The sequence below is a fragment of the Sapajus apella genome, unplaced genomic scaffold (assembly GCF_009761245.1).
Source record: "Sapajus apella isolate SASKATOON/1434 unplaced genomic scaffold, GSC_monkey_1.0 scaffold59, whole genome shotgun sequence".
In the NCBI taxonomy this organism is placed as follows: domain Eukaryota; kingdom Metazoa; phylum Chordata; class Mammalia; order Primates; family Cebidae; genus Sapajus; species Sapajus apella.
Genome location: NW_022436999.1, coordinates 2,730,291 through 2,747,872, shown reverse-complemented (window position 1 = coordinate 2,747,872; position 17,582 = coordinate 2,730,291). Strand labels below are relative to the sequence as shown.

The 17,582-nt window shown below is 40.2% G+C and overlaps 1 protein-coding gene across 1 annotated transcript in view; it reads right to left on the bottom strand.

Annotated features, from left to right (window-relative positions):
- Positions 1 to 11,097, bottom strand: part of SYNJ2BP (synaptojanin 2 binding protein) — a 40,098-nt gene extending 29,001 nt beyond the window's left edge. The window contains exon 1 of the mRNA XM_032245747.1: positions 10,892 to 11,097. Coding sequence (XP_032101638.1) covers positions 10,892 to 10,955 — 64 coding nt within the window. The 5' untranslated portion in view covers positions 10,956 to 11,097. The remainder of the gene's footprint in view (positions 1 to 10,891) is intronic.
- Positions 11,098 to 17,582: the final 6,485 nt, after the last annotated feature.

Genomic DNA, 17,582 nt, shown 5'->3' with positions numbered 1-17,582 from the left:
AATTTTGTGATAATTAAGCAAAAAAAACCAGTTATAGTATCCTCCTTACAGTAGACTTTTTCTATTTCCTATGCAAATATGATTAAATGATTTCTAAAGAAATTCTAAGTATATCACCAAGATTAAATGAAAGTAAAAAAAAAAATGTAGAAGACAAAGTTTAAACTCAAAATCCCCATAATCTTCATAATCTCCTTTCTAGATATCTTTGGACATTCTCTACTTTGCATTATGCAGTAAACAAAATCTAATATTTGCCATCTCCTTGCTTTTCACCCTATCACCCCCCACCCACAGCTGCTGCTTATCTCCATGACTTTGGCTGTCTTCTTGCCTTTGCCTGAAAACATGAAATTAGTTGTTTAATTGTCTCATTACCCTATTGCAATATTCATTCTTAGTAGACAAAGTAATTAGCTTGTATTCATTTTTGTACCTCATGTGCCAATATAGTACCTAGTACATACACAGAGCCCAACTGATGTCAATCGACTGTTACTGGAATTGAAAATTACACCTAGGTCAGGAATTTCTAACATTTCTAGTTCTAGGGAAATCTTACAAGGTTAAAAATGTTTCTGGGAGCCTCTAGCAGGTTTTTTGTTTGTTTGGATAGGACTATTGCAGTAAAAGTGTTTTTAATAAACTAAATACGGCATAAAAGGAGGGAAATATAGAAATAGAAGCCCCATATCCCTGAAATTGCTAATACAGCTTACCCTACCCTTCCTGGATGACTCAACTCTTGCCCCATAAAGTCTACTCCCCACATAGCAGTCCCATGAAAGTACTTCAGTGAATTAAATGAGTTGTTTTGTGGTAAAGTGCTTAGGACAGTACCTGGTACAGAATTATCACTACAAATATATTTATAAAACAAAAATCAGCCGGGAGCAGTGGCTCATGCCTATAATCCCAGCAAACCCCTTCTCTACTGAAAATACAAAAAAATTAGCCAGCCTTGGTTGTGGGCACCTGTAATCCCAGCTACTTGGGCGGCTGAAGCAGGAAAATCACTTGAACCCAGGAGGCAGAGGTTGCAGTAAGCTGAGACTGTACACTGTACTCCAGCCTGGGCAACAAGAATGAAACTCTGTCTAAAAAAAAAAAATCATTTAAACCTCACAACTCTATAAGGAGATTCTAAGAATACTCTTATTTATAGCTGAGGAAACTGCAGCAGACAGAAGTGAGGTGGCTGGGGCAGATAGAAGTGAGGTGACTTGCACAAGGTCACACAGTGAGTGACAGAGTAAGGATTTGAATTCAAGCATTCTGACATTTTTTTTTTTTTTTTTTTTTTTTTTTTTGAGACTGAATCTTGCCCTGTCACCCAGGCTGGAGTGCAGTGGCACGATCTCAGCTCACTGCAACCTTCACCTTCTAGGTTCAAGCAATTCTCCTGCCTCTGCCTCCCAAGTAGCTGGGACTACAGGTACCCACCACTGTGCCTAGCTAATTTTTGTATTTTTAATAGATACGGGGTTTTGCCATGTTGGCCAGGCTGGTCTTAAATTCCTGACCTCAGGTGATCCACCCACCTTGACCTCCCAAAGGGCTAGGATTATAGGCATGAGCCACTGCGCCCAGCCTCATTCTGGCTCTTAAACGCTATGCTCTGCTGCTCACTACAATTATACTAAAACACAATTCTCTGTTGTATCCACAGTGTCTAGCACAGAAGCTTTTCCCACAGTAATTGCTCAATAAATATGTGTGGATTGACAAAAAGATGAATTAATGATTCAAATGAGCAACTCAGGAGGTTAAACAGACATCTTTTCATCCAAAACTTAAATTCTCTGGAGAAACTCTCTGGTCTCAAGATAAATACTTATTGTTATCTCCCCTAAAAGACAACAACAAATATGCATTGACAAAAAAGAAGAGAAAGAGGGAAAGTTTTTTACTTCAAAGGAACAGACAGATAGTGCAACAACAAAAAACAATATACAATGCCCACAGTTGGTCCCTCCCCAACTTGGTGCTCCATCTAATAGTGGCAAAAAGAATATGCCATACCACATAGGTTTCAGGCAGTACCCACCAAGACATAAAACGGGACCTCTTTTTATTGCTCCTAAACTTCTCTTTCAAATATCTAGGTAGGCATCCTTTTTCTCTTACTCTATAATAAGCCCTTGCTCAAGTACTGAAAGTATATGCCTGGTCTCCACTAGATCATGCTTCTATATGTTTCCTTGTTTTCCAAAATAAAATATTTCAGTCTCTTCAGTTTTCCCTCATATTACAATCTATATGCTCTCCCCTTCCCAGATACTTGCCAGTGTCCTCTTTTCAACTTTTTCTTACTCTACTGTTTCTTATCTGACATGGTAAACTGCAAATTGCAGCAAGTATGAATACACCAAGTTTTATAAAAGTAAAGGACATTATCTAATTTGTTTCCAAAATGTTTCCTAAAGGCATTATTAAGTTTCTTGGGTCTTTTGTCTATAATGGCCCACTGAGTCTGAATCTATAAGAAATAAAACATATCTTACAAAGGTCTATAGCTCTTTGGCTATGCTACCTCTTCAGGGTACTTAGTACCTGCTTATCATAATCATCCTCAAACTTCAAACTCCTGGGGTCAAGTAATTCTCCCACTTCAGCCTCCCAAGTAGCTAGGACTACAGGCATGCACCACCAAGCACAGCTAATGTTTGGTTTGGTTTGGTTTTTTTGGTAGAGATGGGGTCTTGCTATGTTGCCCAGGCTGGTCTTGAACTTCTGGGCTCAAGCAGTCCTCCTTCTCGATCTTCCAAAGTGCTAAGATTACAGGCAACAGCCACCGTGCCTGGCCTGAACTGCAAAATTCTTAAAAACAGGGATCATTTCTTATTCTTTATTCTAGTACCCATGATTTCTAATCATAGTGTAGGCACATAATAAATGCTAAAAACATTTAAAAAATAGTTTTACTTTATTTTTCAGTCTTCTGAAACCAGCAGTTCTGACTCTATCATCTAAGTATAGTTTGCCTATTTTTCCCTCACTAAATAATTGTGCAATTATCAAATGTAATCATTGATCACTTTTCTGCCTAGTCACATGGCTTCACAAAATGTTTCTACAGTTCAACATCTATCAGCTTGCCTATTTCCCCAAAGTAATTCCTAGATATTTTATTGTAGTTTTTCTTAAATATTGTTTTGAAAAGATCTTAACACTGATCCTTGAAGCAATCTTTAGAGAATTGTTCCATTTACTCAATTCTCTCCAAGAGGTGTTCCATCTATTTCTTCTCCTTGTTTCTGATATCTTAGCCAGTTTCCTGTCCATCATAATACAACGTATACATCCTCATTCTCTCTTTCTCAAATTGTATTTAGTGAAGAACCATGTTTAGCACTTTTCAAAAGCTGAAATAGATCATGTTACTACTTCTCTTTATTTAAAACATGACATTATGGCAGGCACAGTGGCTCACCCCCGGAATCCCAGCACTGTGGGGGGCTGAGGCAGGAAGGTCACTTGAGCTCAAGAGGTTGAAGTTGCAGTCAACTGTCACAGTTCCACTGCACTCCAGCCTGGGTGACAGTGCGAGACCCTATCTAAAAATATATAAGTACATTGGGCGTGGTGGCTCACACCAGTAATCCTAGCACTTTAGGAGGCCAAGGCAGGTGGATAACTTGAGCTCTGGAGTTCGAGACCAGCCTGGGCAGCATGATGAAACCCTGTCTCTACGAAAAATACAGCTAATAAAAACATTAGTCCAGTGTGGTGGTGCATGCCTGTATTCCCATCTATTTGAGGGGCTGAGACAGGAGAATCACTTGTGCCCAGGAGGAGGTCAAGGCTGCAGTGAGCCAAGATCATGCCATTGCACTCCAGCCTGGGTGACAAAGTAAGACCCTGTGTCATAAATAAACAAACATTCCATTATATTATTCTGACATCTATCGACTTGCTCAGTCATTTCATTAACAATTTACTGACCACTGTGTGTCATGTACTAGACAAAGCATTAAAAAACATTAAAGACGCCAGGCGCGGTGGCTCAAGCCTGTAATCCCAGCACTTTGGGAGACTGAGGCGGGTGGATCACGAGGTCAAGAGATAGAGACCATCCTGGTCAACATGGTGAAACCCCGTCTCTACTAAAAATACAAAACATTAGCTGGGCATGGTGGCGCATGCCTGTAATCCCAGCTACTCAGGAGGTTGAGGCAGAAGAATTGCCTGAACCCAGGAGGCGGAGGTTGTGGTGAGCCAAGATCACACCATTGCACTCCAGCCTGGGTAACAAGAGTTAAACTCCATCTCAAAAAAAAAAGAAAAAACAAAACAAAACAAAACATTAAAGACACATGCTTGTGTATGTTCACTGCAGCACCATCCACAATAGCAAAGACATGGAATCAACCTAAATGCCCATCAATGGTAGACTGGACAAAGAAAATGTGGTACGTATACGCCATGGAATACTATGCAGCCACTAACAAGAAAAAGATCACATCCTTTGCAGAAACATAAATGGAGCTGGAGGCCATTATCCCTAGCAAACTAACACAGGAACAGAAAGCCAAATATCACATGTTCTTACTTATAAGTGGGAGCTAAATAATAAGAACACATAGAGAGGAACAACAGATACTGGGGCCTACTTAGGGTGGAGGCTGGGACGAGAGAGAGGATTAGGAAAAATAACAGGTACCAGGCTTAATACCTGGGTGATGAAATAATCTGTATAACAAACCCACACGACACTGTATACCTGTACAATAAACCCATACCTGTACCCCTAAACCTAAAATAAAAGTTAAACAAAAGAAAGAAATAAAATATACAGTCTTTGAATTAGAAGAGCTCAAAGTGAAGTCGAAGAAGGAAGAGACATAAGTGAGAAAGCAAGTAGAAACAAAATTATTTACAGTGGTTCAGAGCTTGGAATTTTAAGTCACACAGTCCTGGATCCAAATCTGCACTTAAAGAGTTGTATAATGCAGAAGTCAAGGTTTCCTCTTTTCTAAAATGGGGATAATAACCATTTCATCTCTTCCTTTTTAGAAGGGGACAAGATAAAGTGCTTAGCTTGGCAATACGTTACAGGCAATCTGTAAATGGTATATAATACTGACAATAAGAGAGCATCTATCCTAAATAAAGATGGCTTCCTGGAGGAGCTAACTCTGAACTGAGTCCCAACCAATGACTAGGAAGCAGAAAGAATGCAGACAGAGCGTTAGAGAAAAGTTAGGTTTCCATGCTAACACTAAAGACTCGCCACAATCTGATCTTCACCTACTCAGTTACTACTCAGCTACTTCTCTCTTGAATCTCCCAAAGGAAACTTCCCTTCTATCCAGGCTGGTTTACTCACTAACCTCAGAATATGCTTTGCTTATTTTCTTTTCTCTATTATTGCTTAGACCATACTCATCCCTGGCACTGGCCTTAGCCTAAAGCCTTTCCATTCCAGAAGACCCACAAGTTCCACCTTCTTTTAATTGATCATTTTAATGGTCCTCAGCAGTAGCTGCATTCTTGAACTTTTCCAACACAGAGTCATATTACCATGCTCCTTTCCACACTTCCTCTGCCTTCCCACTAACTATCTACACATCATTTTCCTTAACTATCTGCACCTTTGCACTGAGATTTAATTTTTCATATGTGAACATCATATTTCTATTGGATTGTAAATTCCATGAAGGCTAGACTTTGTGTAAGCAAGAGAAAGTAGGGCAAGTATGATACAGTATTTAGTCTCACATCTATTTGACACATGCAGAAAGGAATAGATCAGGAAATTATTAGCAACAGTTTCAGTTAGTGTTAAACCCAAAGCTCATGACAGGTCTACAAGGGCTTAAATGATAGAGCTTAATGGGGCATCTTGATTTTAGGTACTCACCTTGATATGCCCTCAGCTCTATCAAGAGCAAACTATAAAAACTTTCCACTGTAGGTTATGATAGTCATTAAGATGCATCACATGCTTCTGGAAATAAGGCATGATGTAATAAAATAAAGGTCAGGAGAAAGGTTGGCAGTCAACTTCTTAAACATGGCTACTGCAGTGGAAAGTAGTATATGGTAGAGCAGAATTAACACACCTGGGTTAAAATCCTTTGAAACTTACCTGCATTAGAAATTGGACAAGTCCTTGACCTTTCTAAGGTAATTTCCCAATCTAATAATGTGGATTAAATATTTACCACTCGGGTTGCTGTGAAGATTAAATGAATATGTATGTATGTATGTATGTATAGTATATATATAGCATATACTTGACTATACGCAAGAGAATTGCTCAGAATATATATACATATGTGTGTGTGTGTATGCATAAATATATATATATGAACTAGCACACTACCAGAAAGGCAATTCTTTCTTTAGGATTCATTATTAAAACACTGCCATCAACCCATCTTCTTCTCCAAGGCCTTTAAAGAAAATGAGAAAATAAATATTCTCTTTCCTCTTTAAAGATGGCATTATCAGGAGTAGCTTGCTGAAACCCACTGAGGCCTCAGGCCTCAAGAAAAAGAATCCTAATCATAGTACCAGTGTACAGTCAGGTTGTCTTTATGGCCAATCTCTTACCTGCTGCAGTGCAAAAAAACATACTAAAAGTCTTTTCACAATTCTTAGAGTAACTGAGTTTTAAGACTCATTAAGAGACTTTCAATTTGATAAAGAAAAAGTGAGAGCCTTAGACACTATAATCAAATTGGAATCCTACAGCAAAAAAACAGAAACGGCATTCTACAAAAGATAACACGTAAACTGTTCAACCCTTAAAGACATTTCAGATTGTAGCACTGCCTCTGAAATTCTTCAGCTCATACCATTAGTCCAAAATGGCAGGAATCAAATAACAAAAACAAAACAAACAAAACCCAAAATGGTAGGAATCATAAAATAACATGTGGAATGGGCCAAAGAATTATGAACTCTTGGAGATGGAAGAGACCTCTGAAGTCATCTAGCCCAAGACCCTCCTTACAGTGGAGAAAGCAGACAACAGGAGAGATTCCATGCTATTAGGTTGGTGCAAAAGTAATTGCGGTTCTGCCATTGAAAGTAGTGATACTTATGCGGTGGCTCACACCTGTAATCTCAACATTTTGGGAGGCCAAGGTGGGTAGATCAGTTGAGGTCAGGAGTTTAAGACCAGCCTGGTCAACACGGTAAAACTCTTGTCTCTACTAAAAATGCAAAAATTAGCCAGGCATGGTGGCACACGTCTGTAATCCCAGCTACTAGAAGACAGAGGCAAGAGAATTGCTTGAACCTGGGAGGCAGAGGTTGCAGTGACCCAAGATCGTGCCACCGCATTCCACCCTGGCGACAGAGCGTGATGAAGAAAAAAAAAGGAAAGAAAGAAAGAAAAAAGAAAGTAATGGTACTTTTGCACCAACCTAACACGTCAAGTTTCTTTAGCCTCCTCACTCACTTTGTCATAATTTCCCCAAGATTTCATTCCTACCCTTGCAGTGAGCAGATCACATAGAACAGGTTCAAGTGCCTTTTAATATGGGCCCAAACAGTGGAAATATCCACAATTCTTGTCCCTGACAGAACACAAATGGGCAACAGCATACACGTTCTTGGACCTGATTAAGCCATCAGGCTCCTGAGTACAAAGCTGTACAAAGACAAAGAGTGACAATGCTGTCTACAAAAGAAATGCAACCTTAAAATTAGAGGATTTTCGTATTTCTTCTATAGAAAAAAAGATACTTATGGGGCTTCCAAAATTATGTAGAAATTTCTAGTAGTGATTAGTTTCTAGTGGTATTTTGAGACTCAGTCTCTTCCCTGTGTATCTTCATGATGATACCACGAAGAAAAGCTGAATTAGACTCTCAAAAGAAGAGTATCGCATACTAGGAAACCAGTTCTGGTAAGTGATAAACATGAACTTGAAACCTTTCCTTGTTAACTGAACCAACCAAATTTCAAATGACTGTTTTCAACCAAGTTCATTCCTAAATTTGTGGCTCTACTCTCCCAGTAAGTTCACTGACTTATATGATTAAGACATGCAAATGCTTATGAAAATTTAGGAAGCCACTGAGTGAATAAATACATTCATTTGTAATAAGTACATGATACAGAAATCAAACCATTTTTACTGAAATATATTAGCTAGATATAATTATTCCCTTTAAATAGTCCTTGAAGCTTGTCCTAATGCCAATGCCAATGTTTTGGGAAAATACTAACACTAGGAAATTTATTATTGCAAATGCCAAAAAAGATGAAGTGACATTACACTGAATTTTAAGAAGATTTCATGTTTAGAACAAGAGATAGTATCAGGGTTCTGCTCTGCTTTAGACAGGAGATCTGAAAATACTGTGGATGCAACAGCAAAAGGACTATGTCAAAGTACATTAAATTCTTAAACAAAAGGCAAGAATCAAATCTCAAACATCTCGAGAGGTAATAAAATAAGTAAAGAGCTGGGCACAGTGGCTCACGCCTATAATCCCAGCAATTAGGGAGGCCAAGGCGGGCGGATCACAAGGTCAGGATATCGATACCATCCTGGCCAACATGGTGAAACCCCTTCTCTATTAAAAATACAAAACTTAGCTGGGTGTGGTGGCACACACCTGTAGCCCCAGCAACTCGGGAGGCTGAGGCAGAAGAATCGCTTGAACCGGGGAGGTAGAGGTTGCAGTGAGCCAAGATGGCGCCACTGAGCTCCAGCCTGACAACAGAACAAGACTCCGTCTAAAAAAATAAAATAAAATAAAAAATAACCGAAGATATTTAGGCTAAAGAAGAAAGAAGCAAAACAGGAGCAGAACTAGAGCCTTTACTACTTGCACAGCAATCAGAAAAGGAACTAGCATTGTTTTAAATGGTACTAAGAGAACAAGTTACCAATGAATGAAAAGTACAGAAAAACAGATTTTGGTTTAAAAGTAACTTTCTATGTTAACCTCAAAAGTCAATACACATTAACAGTGAGTGAAGGAGAACTTTATATAAAATAGCAAAAAAATGAATCCAAGAAACTTGGGCATACCAAATGAGCCTTTGACTAAAGTTTAGGCCCACAAATGAAGCATGACATTAATCCATTAAGGTTAGCGACAGGCCAGGCGTGGTGGCTCACGGCTGTAATTCCAGCACTTTGGGAGGCCAAGGCAGGAAGACCACCTGAGTCCTGGAGTTCAAGACCATCCTGGGCAACAAAGTGAGACCTTGTCTCTAAAAATAATAATAATAATGATATTAGTGATGAGTTATATTCCAATAAGTAAAACCAACTTCCAATTTTTTATAATAGAAAGGAAGGCTGGGTGCAGTGGCTCACATCTATAATCCCAGCACTTTGGGAGGCTGAGGTGGGTGGATCATTTGAACTCAGGAGATCGAGACCAGCCTGGGCAACATAGTGAAACATCGTCTCTATTAAAAATGCAAAAAAAATTAGCCAGATGTGGCAGTGTATACCAGTGGTACCAGTTACTCAAAAGGCTGAGGTGGGAGGATTGCTTGAGCCTGGGAGGTAGAGGCTGCAGTGAGCTGATATTATGCCACTACACTCCAGCCTGGGCAACAGAGTGAGACCCTGTCTCGAAAAAGAAAAAAAAAGAAGAAAGGAAGACACAAAGTATGGGTAATTCTGAAAGTCATATTTTATAAAGAATAATCTATCCATGATGATTAGGCTACTGCAGAACTGCAGATGAGAAAAGGTGATGGGCTACCCTACATAGTGGCAATGGAAATAGGAGTGAAAGAATTTCGGGAACATTTCAGAGATGGAGCTCATAGTACTTGATGATTTATTAGAGACTCTTGGAATACAGTAGTAGTAGGATTTACTGTGTCAGTTTAGCCATTCATCCATTAACAACAACAATAGCAGACTCAAACTGCCTACCATGGGTCTGGCAATGTTGTAAACATTTTACATCATTCTCACAACACTACGAAGTGTATTTACAACCATCCCCATTTTAAAGATGATAAACTAAGGCTTACATCACTTAAGTTAGCCAGTAAGTACCAAAGAACCAGTAAGAGGTTAGATACAAGATTTGGACCCAGATACTGTAATTCCAAAGCTAAAGCTCTTAACCAATGAACTAAACAACTATAAAGGAAAGTCAACAAAGTCCTAAGAAGGCAGAATGTAGTAATGTCAAGAGCCTGGTTTAATGAAGAGCCTCAGTGGAGGAAGAGGATAGCAGTTTGGCTACTCAAAATCACATAAGGTGTTCATTTAAAAAAAAAATACATACACACACACACATACACACACACACACAACCGTTTTGAATCCAAATCCCTGCAGATGCGACGTAGGAAATAAACTTTTTTATTTTTTAAATAAAAGGCAAAACCAAAAAGCCCTGGGTAATTTTGTGGCAGAACCAAGTTTGGGAACCTGTGTAAATAAAAGATTTCTAAGGGCTCTTCGTGATTTAACATTCTAGTTGAGGCTCTAAGTGAATTTCCCAGAAATGAAAGGCGCAAGGAAGGGTTCCCAGCTGCAGGAAAACGGCTATGCATTCAGAGTCCACGCCGTTTAAGCTCCCATTTTACTAAACGATCCCTCGTAGGGAGAGGGATAGAACAGACAACGGAAGGAAGGATGTGGTGTCCAAGGAAAGCTGGCTTTAAAACGCAGGCTTTAAAAAAGGCTTTTCTCGCACGATTTGCAGAAAGAACCCCTTCTTGACTATACATATTTGTGGCCACCCGACTGGATTTTGAGGTGGATTCCTCAGACCCGTATCTGGCTAATGATGGATTTCAATATAAGTTCTCTAAGCACCCCAAAGCTTCGGAGGAAACCTCTAGGTTGGGGCCTGCCTTCTCCAAGACCAGGTGAATCCCGCTGAGCAGCAGAGGTGTCGGCAATTACACCCTCTAATCCCCTACTGTCCGATATGATTCGTTCCGCACATACCTGAGGGTCCTCTGGTAAGATTGATTTCTTCCTCAGTGACCAAATAATCCACTCTTCCGTTCATGTTTTACAGCTCGCCTGGCTTCCTACTTGGGTCAGCTGGAGTTCTGCAGGTGAAGGTGAATCAATCTCGGCTGTGCGCCCACAGCGCAGCACTTTCGGTTTCAGCAGCTTCGAGACCCGGAAAAGGAAGTTCAAAGGACTCGGAGCGCTGGGAATGCTGGGAATCGTGGTTCTCACCGCCCACGGGTTGCAGTTTTTTACCGGTTCCCAAAGTCAAGCAAGAGGTAAGCAAGGGGCAAGTCACTATTCTAATTTGCCATTGAAAGCAGGTGGGAAGGAGGGTGGCAGTAAAAGCAGGGGACCTAAATAAATTGATATTGTCGAGAAAAAAAATCTCCTGCCGTCCTAGAAAATCTAAACAAATGTAGAAAAGGAAAAAAAGTTGTATTATTCTGTAAGCATCGAACCAGACTGGAATGGTGTCACAGGCAATCCGCTAATGAGATTGCAAAGAGAGACAAAAATCTCGCCTTTTATGTAGCCAAGCACACGCATGTACTCGTGGAAGACGAGTTAACGACGTGGTTTGGTATTCAATTTTTTGGTAGTTTACCCTTGGAGTGGCCGTCTGTGTTGGCTAATTGCCTTTATCCAAAGGAAAAATAAAACGTTATCTCTGTGACAAACAGGTACTTAAGGCTTGGAGTAAGGCGCTTAGGTTAACTCCTGCGGTGTGGAACACAGGGGCACTGTCTACCTTGATACCTACATTTCAAGGAGTTGGCTCCTGGGATCTTAAGAAAAAGATTCCTGGTTTTTGTCTGACAAGAGGCTTATTTAGCTTTTATTTATTTATTTATTTATTTATTTTATTTGTACCTGGGTATTTAGCTTTTAAAAAGACACGTACACACATAACACGGATTATAATTACAATTTGCTCAAGAAAATCTTTTAAGAAAAGGGGGTAGGGGAATGTCTCATCCTTTTGGCAACCGGGAAAATTCAATCTTTTAAATTTTTTAACCCTTACAATAAGGTTAACGCATAACTTAGACTTTAGCCCGGTCTTTCTGACTTTTGGAATGAGACATTCGAAACTGAACTTGAATGAAACTTCAGGGGTCAAAAACACAAAAGCCTTAAGAGCCAGGAAGGTAACAACCTTGTGAAGCAACCTGGAGTTAGACCACAGGGATTGGTGGGGATCTTGGAGGACTAGAAAGTGCAAGGCCAATATAAAGACATTCAAATTCAGAGTAAAAAACCAAAGCAGCACTTTGGGAGGCCAAGACAGGTGGGTCACCTGAGGTCAGGAGTTTGAGACCAGACTGACCAAAATGGAGAAACCCTGTCTCTACTAAAAATACAAAAAATTAGCTGGACGTGATGGCATAGGCCTGTAATCCCAGCTACTTGGGAGGCTGAGGCAGGAAAATCCTTGAACCCAAAAGGTGGAGGTTGCAGTGAGCCAAGAACCCGTCATTGCACACCAGCCTGGGCAGCAAAAGCGAAACTCCATCTCAAAAAAAAAAAAACAACAAAACAAAACAAAACAAAACAAAACACCAAAGCAGCAGCTGCTATGTTTATCAAACAGAAAAACAGGAGGATATGGGGGCAGATTTGGCAGGAAAGCCTCTTATTTGCTCACTCTGAGAGAAGTTAAGATGAAATAGTGGAAAGAACACAGATGATGCCTTAAGACCTGAGCTCAAGTTTCCATTCCATTCCCTTACACTTGTCTGTCTTTGAGCAAGGAACCCAACATCTCTGAACTCTTTTCCCCGTCTTAAAAAGGGATTGATAGTGGTTAGTTGTCACCCAGGCTGGAGTGCAGTGATGTGAACGCAGCTCAATACAACCTCCACTTCCCAGGCTCAAGCAATTCTCATGCCTCAGTATCCTGAGTAGATAGGATGATAGGCATGTGCCACCACACCTGGATTTTCTTTTTTTTTTTTTTTTTTCTTTCTTTCTTTTTCATTTTTTTTTTTGAGACAGAGTTTTGCTCTGCTGCCCAGGCTGGAGTGCAGTGGCACAATCTTGGTTCACTGCAACCTCTACCTTCTGGGCTCAAGCAATTCTCTAATTCTCCTGCCTCAACCTCCTGAGTACCTGGGATTACAGATGTGTACTACCATGGCCTGGCTAATTTTTGAGAGATGGGGTTTCACCATGTTGGCCAGGCTGGTCTCGAACTTCTGACCTCAAGTGATCCACCTGCCTTGACCTTCCAAAGTAATTTTTGTATTTTTAGTAGAGACAGGGTTTTGACATTTTGGCCAGACTGGTCTTGAACTCCTAGTCTGTATGGAACTTATGGTTTGCTACATTTGGGAACCAGCAGGTCAAATGGCTGTTTTTGGAAATGTGGTTTTTGAAGTGCTTTCAGCTGGAAATAATCAATATGCCGATTTGGCATATTTTGGGGTGGCATATCCTTAACTCATTCACGTGACAGCCTGGACCCACAGCAAGGTCATTTCTTGTTTTGGGCCCTATTCAAAGATGACCACTTCATTATTATCTAGTATATGGGCCAGAGTAGCAGTCACAGGTGGAAATGTTTGCTTCAACAACCCATGGAGGAATATAGCAGGCACCACCTTTTTCTTTGTGATAGGGAATGCAAAATGAAGCAATTTGCCTTTACTTTGAGGGTATATCCCACCATGGCTTTTACCTCTAGACCCCTAAATACCCCAGACCCCTAAATACTCTAATAAAGTATTATGTCTCCAAATCTTTCCTAGCCCTGGAATGCACATCTCTTAATAAGATCTCCAGTGAACCAACAATGCAGCCCCATCAGCATGATACTCGATGAAATGAATCCGAAGAAGGTTTTCTATATGTTCAAACAGTCTAGATCTCTTTAGATTATATTATGCCAGAGGCAGGTGAGTAACATAGCACTGGAAGCAAACCTGTAAATAAATAACTGTGTCCATGCTATATGAGTGCAGATTTTTTCTGATGGCTCTTTAATGATCAGAATAGGAAACAACATATTTTCAGTTCGTTGACTGCATCCAGTGTACCCAAGGCTATATTAATCTGATCCAGCATGTTTATCTGGTGAAGAGGCTAAAATGAAGGCACATAACATATGCTTTACTATGAAGTTGTATTATCAGGATTAGGTTAGCCTCAGAATATGAATTTGGAATCTATTTTTTTTCTTTTTTTTTTTTTTGTTTTAATTTTAGGTTTGGGAGTACATGTGAAGGTTGTTACATAGATAAACATGTGTCATGGAGGTTTGTTGTACATATTATGAAAGCCCAGTACCCAATAATTCTTTTCTGCTCCTCTCCCTCCTTCCATCTTCCTCCCTCAAGCAGACCCTAGTGTCTGTCATTTCCTTCTTTGTGTTCTTAAGTTCTTATCGTTTAGTTTCTACTTATAAGTGAAAACATGGTATTTGGTTTTCTGTTCCTGCGTTAGTTTGCAAAGGATGATAGCCTCCAGTTCCATCTATATTGCTACAAAATACATGCTCTCATTCTTTTTTATGGCTGCATAATATTCCATGGTGTATATGTACCGCATTTTCTTGATCCAATCTGTCATTAATGGGCATTTAGATTGATTCCATGTCTTTCCTATTGTAAACATTGCTGCAGTAAACATTCATGTGCATGTGTCTTTTTGGTAGAATGCTTTCTGTTCCTTCCTCTGGGTATATACTCAGTAATGAAACTGCTAGGTTGAATGGTTGTTCTGATTCTAGATCTTTGAGCAATCACCATACTGTTTACCACAATGGTTAAACTAATTTACACCCCCACCAGCAGTGTATAAGGGTTCCCTTTTCTCCGTAACCTCACCAGCATATTACTTTTTGACTTTTTCCTGAAAGTTCAAAAGAATTTTTTTCATTTTTTAAATTTTTATTTTACTTTAAGTTCTGGGATACATGGGCAGAATGTGCAGGTTTGTTACATAGGTATACATGTGCCATGGCGGTTTGCCGCACCTATTAACCCTCCATCTAGGTTTTAAGCCCCACATGCATTAAATATTTGTCCTAATGCTCCCCCTTCCCTTACCCCCTACCCCATGACAGGCCCCAGTGTGTGATGTTCCCCTCCTTGTGTCCATGTGTTCTCATTATTCAACTCCCACTTATGAATGAGAACATGTGGTGTTCGGTTTTCTGTTCCTGTGTTAGTTTGCTGAGGATGATAGTTTCCAGCTTCATCCACGTCCATGCAAAGGACATGAACTAATTCTATGTTATAGCTGCATAGTATTCCATGCTATATATGTGCCACATTTTCTTTACCTAGTCTATCATTGATGGGGATTTGGGTTGGTTCCAAGTCTTTGCTATTGTAAATAGTGCTGCCATAAACATACGTGTGCATGTGTCTTTATAGGATATATCCTTTGGGTATATACCCAGTAATGGTTGTAGAGGTGCGGTGTTATGGTATGTAGAGGTGCGGGTCAAATGGTATTTCTGGTTTTAGATCCTTGAGGAGTCGCCACACTGTGTTCCACAATAGTTGAACTAATTTACATGCCCACCAACAGGGTAGAAGCATTCCTATTTCTCCACATCCTCTCCAGCATCTGTTGTCTCCTGACTTTTTAATGATTGCCATTCTAACTGGCCTGAGATGGTATCTCATTGTGGTTTTGATTTGCATTTCTCTAATGACCAGTGATGATGCACTGTTTGTCATGTTTGTTGGCTGCATAAATGCTTTCTTTTGAGAAGTGTCTGTTTATATCCTTTGCCCATTTTTTGATGGGATTATTTTTTTCTTATAAATGTCTTTAAGTTCCTTGTAGAATCTGGATATTAGACCTTTATCAGATGGATACAATGGAATGCAAACATTCTCTCCCATTCTCTAGGTGACCTGTTCACTCTCATGATAGTTTCTTTTGCTGAGCAGAAGCTCTTTAGTTTGATTAGAAACCATTTGTCAATTTTGGTTGTTGTTGCAATTGCATTGGTGTTATAGTCATGAAGTCTTTGCCATGACTATGTCCTAAATGGTGTTGCATAGGTGTTCTTCTAGGGTTTTTATGGTTTTAAGTTTTACATTTAACTCTTTAATCCATCTTGAGTTAATTTTTGTATAAGGTGTAAGGAAGGGGTCCAGTTTCTGTTTTCTGCATATGGCTAGCCAGTTTTCCTAGCACCATTTATTAAATAGAGAATCCTTTTTCCATTGCTTGTTTGTGTCAGGTTTGTCTAAGATCAGATGGTTGTAGAGGTGCGGTGTTATTTCTGAGGTTTCTTTTCTGTCCCTACGGTCTATATACCTGTTTTGGTACCAGTATTGTGCTGTTTTGATTACTGTAACCTTGTAGTTTGAAGTCAGGTAGCATGATGCCTCCAGCTTTGTTCTTTTTGCTTAGGACTGTCTTGGCTATATCAGAGCTTTTCTGGTTCCATATGAAATTTAAGGTAGTTTTCTTCTAGTTCTGTGACTTCCTCTCTTCCTGTTTGAATACTTTTTTATTTATTTTTTCTCTTGCCTGATTGCCCTGACCAGAACTTCCAGACTAAACCAGGAAAAAGTTGAATCCCTGAATAGACCAATAACAAGTTCTATAATTGAGGCATTAATTAACAGCCTACCAACCAAGAAAAACCCAGAAAATTATCCAGAATAGATTATGTTTTAGGCCACAACATAAGTCTTAACAAATTTAGAAGACTATTCTGGATAATTTTCTGTGTGTAATTGAGAGGTACGTGTATTCTGCTGTAATGGCTGGGCACAGTGGCTCATGCCTATTATCCCAACACTTTGGGAGGCCAAGGTGGGAGGATCACTTGAGGCCAGATGTTACCAGCCTTGGCAATATAGCAAGAGCTTGTCTTTACCAAAAAAAAAAAAAAAAAAAAAAAAAAATTACACGAGTGTGGTGGCATGCACCTCTCGTCCTGGGTAGTTGGAATGTTTAAGCAAAGGGTCACTTGAGCCCAAGAGTTCAAGGTTGCAATGATGCAGATTGTGCCACTGTACTCTAGCCTGGGTGACAGAATCAGAATGAGTCCCTGTCTCTATCAATCAATAATTATTCAAAAATAAAATGTTGAGGATCCAAGATGGCTGAATAGGAACAGCTCTGGATTGCAGTTCCCAGCAAAAATGCAGAGGGTGGGTGATCACCACATTTCCAAACGAATTTTTACTGCCCACAGACCAGGAGATTCCTGGGCGGAAAACTGCCGTGAGTTTCCAACATGGCTGTTTCAGCCAGCGCAGTGGGTCTCCGCACAAAAACTCACACAAATCTGGGCGCCATTTCAACTGATGACTGGAATGCCTGGGAGTCAGAGTTGCCAGTTCAACTGAATAAAAGGGGCTGAAACAGGGAGCCAGGTGATCTGGCTTAGCTGGTCCCACCTCCACAAAGACCAGCAATCGGAAACACTCTGGATTGAGAGTTTCACAGCAATACAGCTGGATCCGGGATGGTCCAGCTCTGTCAGGGGGAAGGGCATCCACCATTACCAAGTCAGTCCACCACTACCAAGGCAGTCCACCATTACTGAGGTAGTCCACCATTATCAAGGCACTCCACCATAACTGAGGCAGTCTGCCATTACTGAGGCAGTCCACCATTACTTAGGCAGTCCGCCATTACCTAGGCAGTCCGCCATTACCGAGGCAATCCGCCATTACCGAGGCAGTCCACTATTACAGAGACAGTCTGC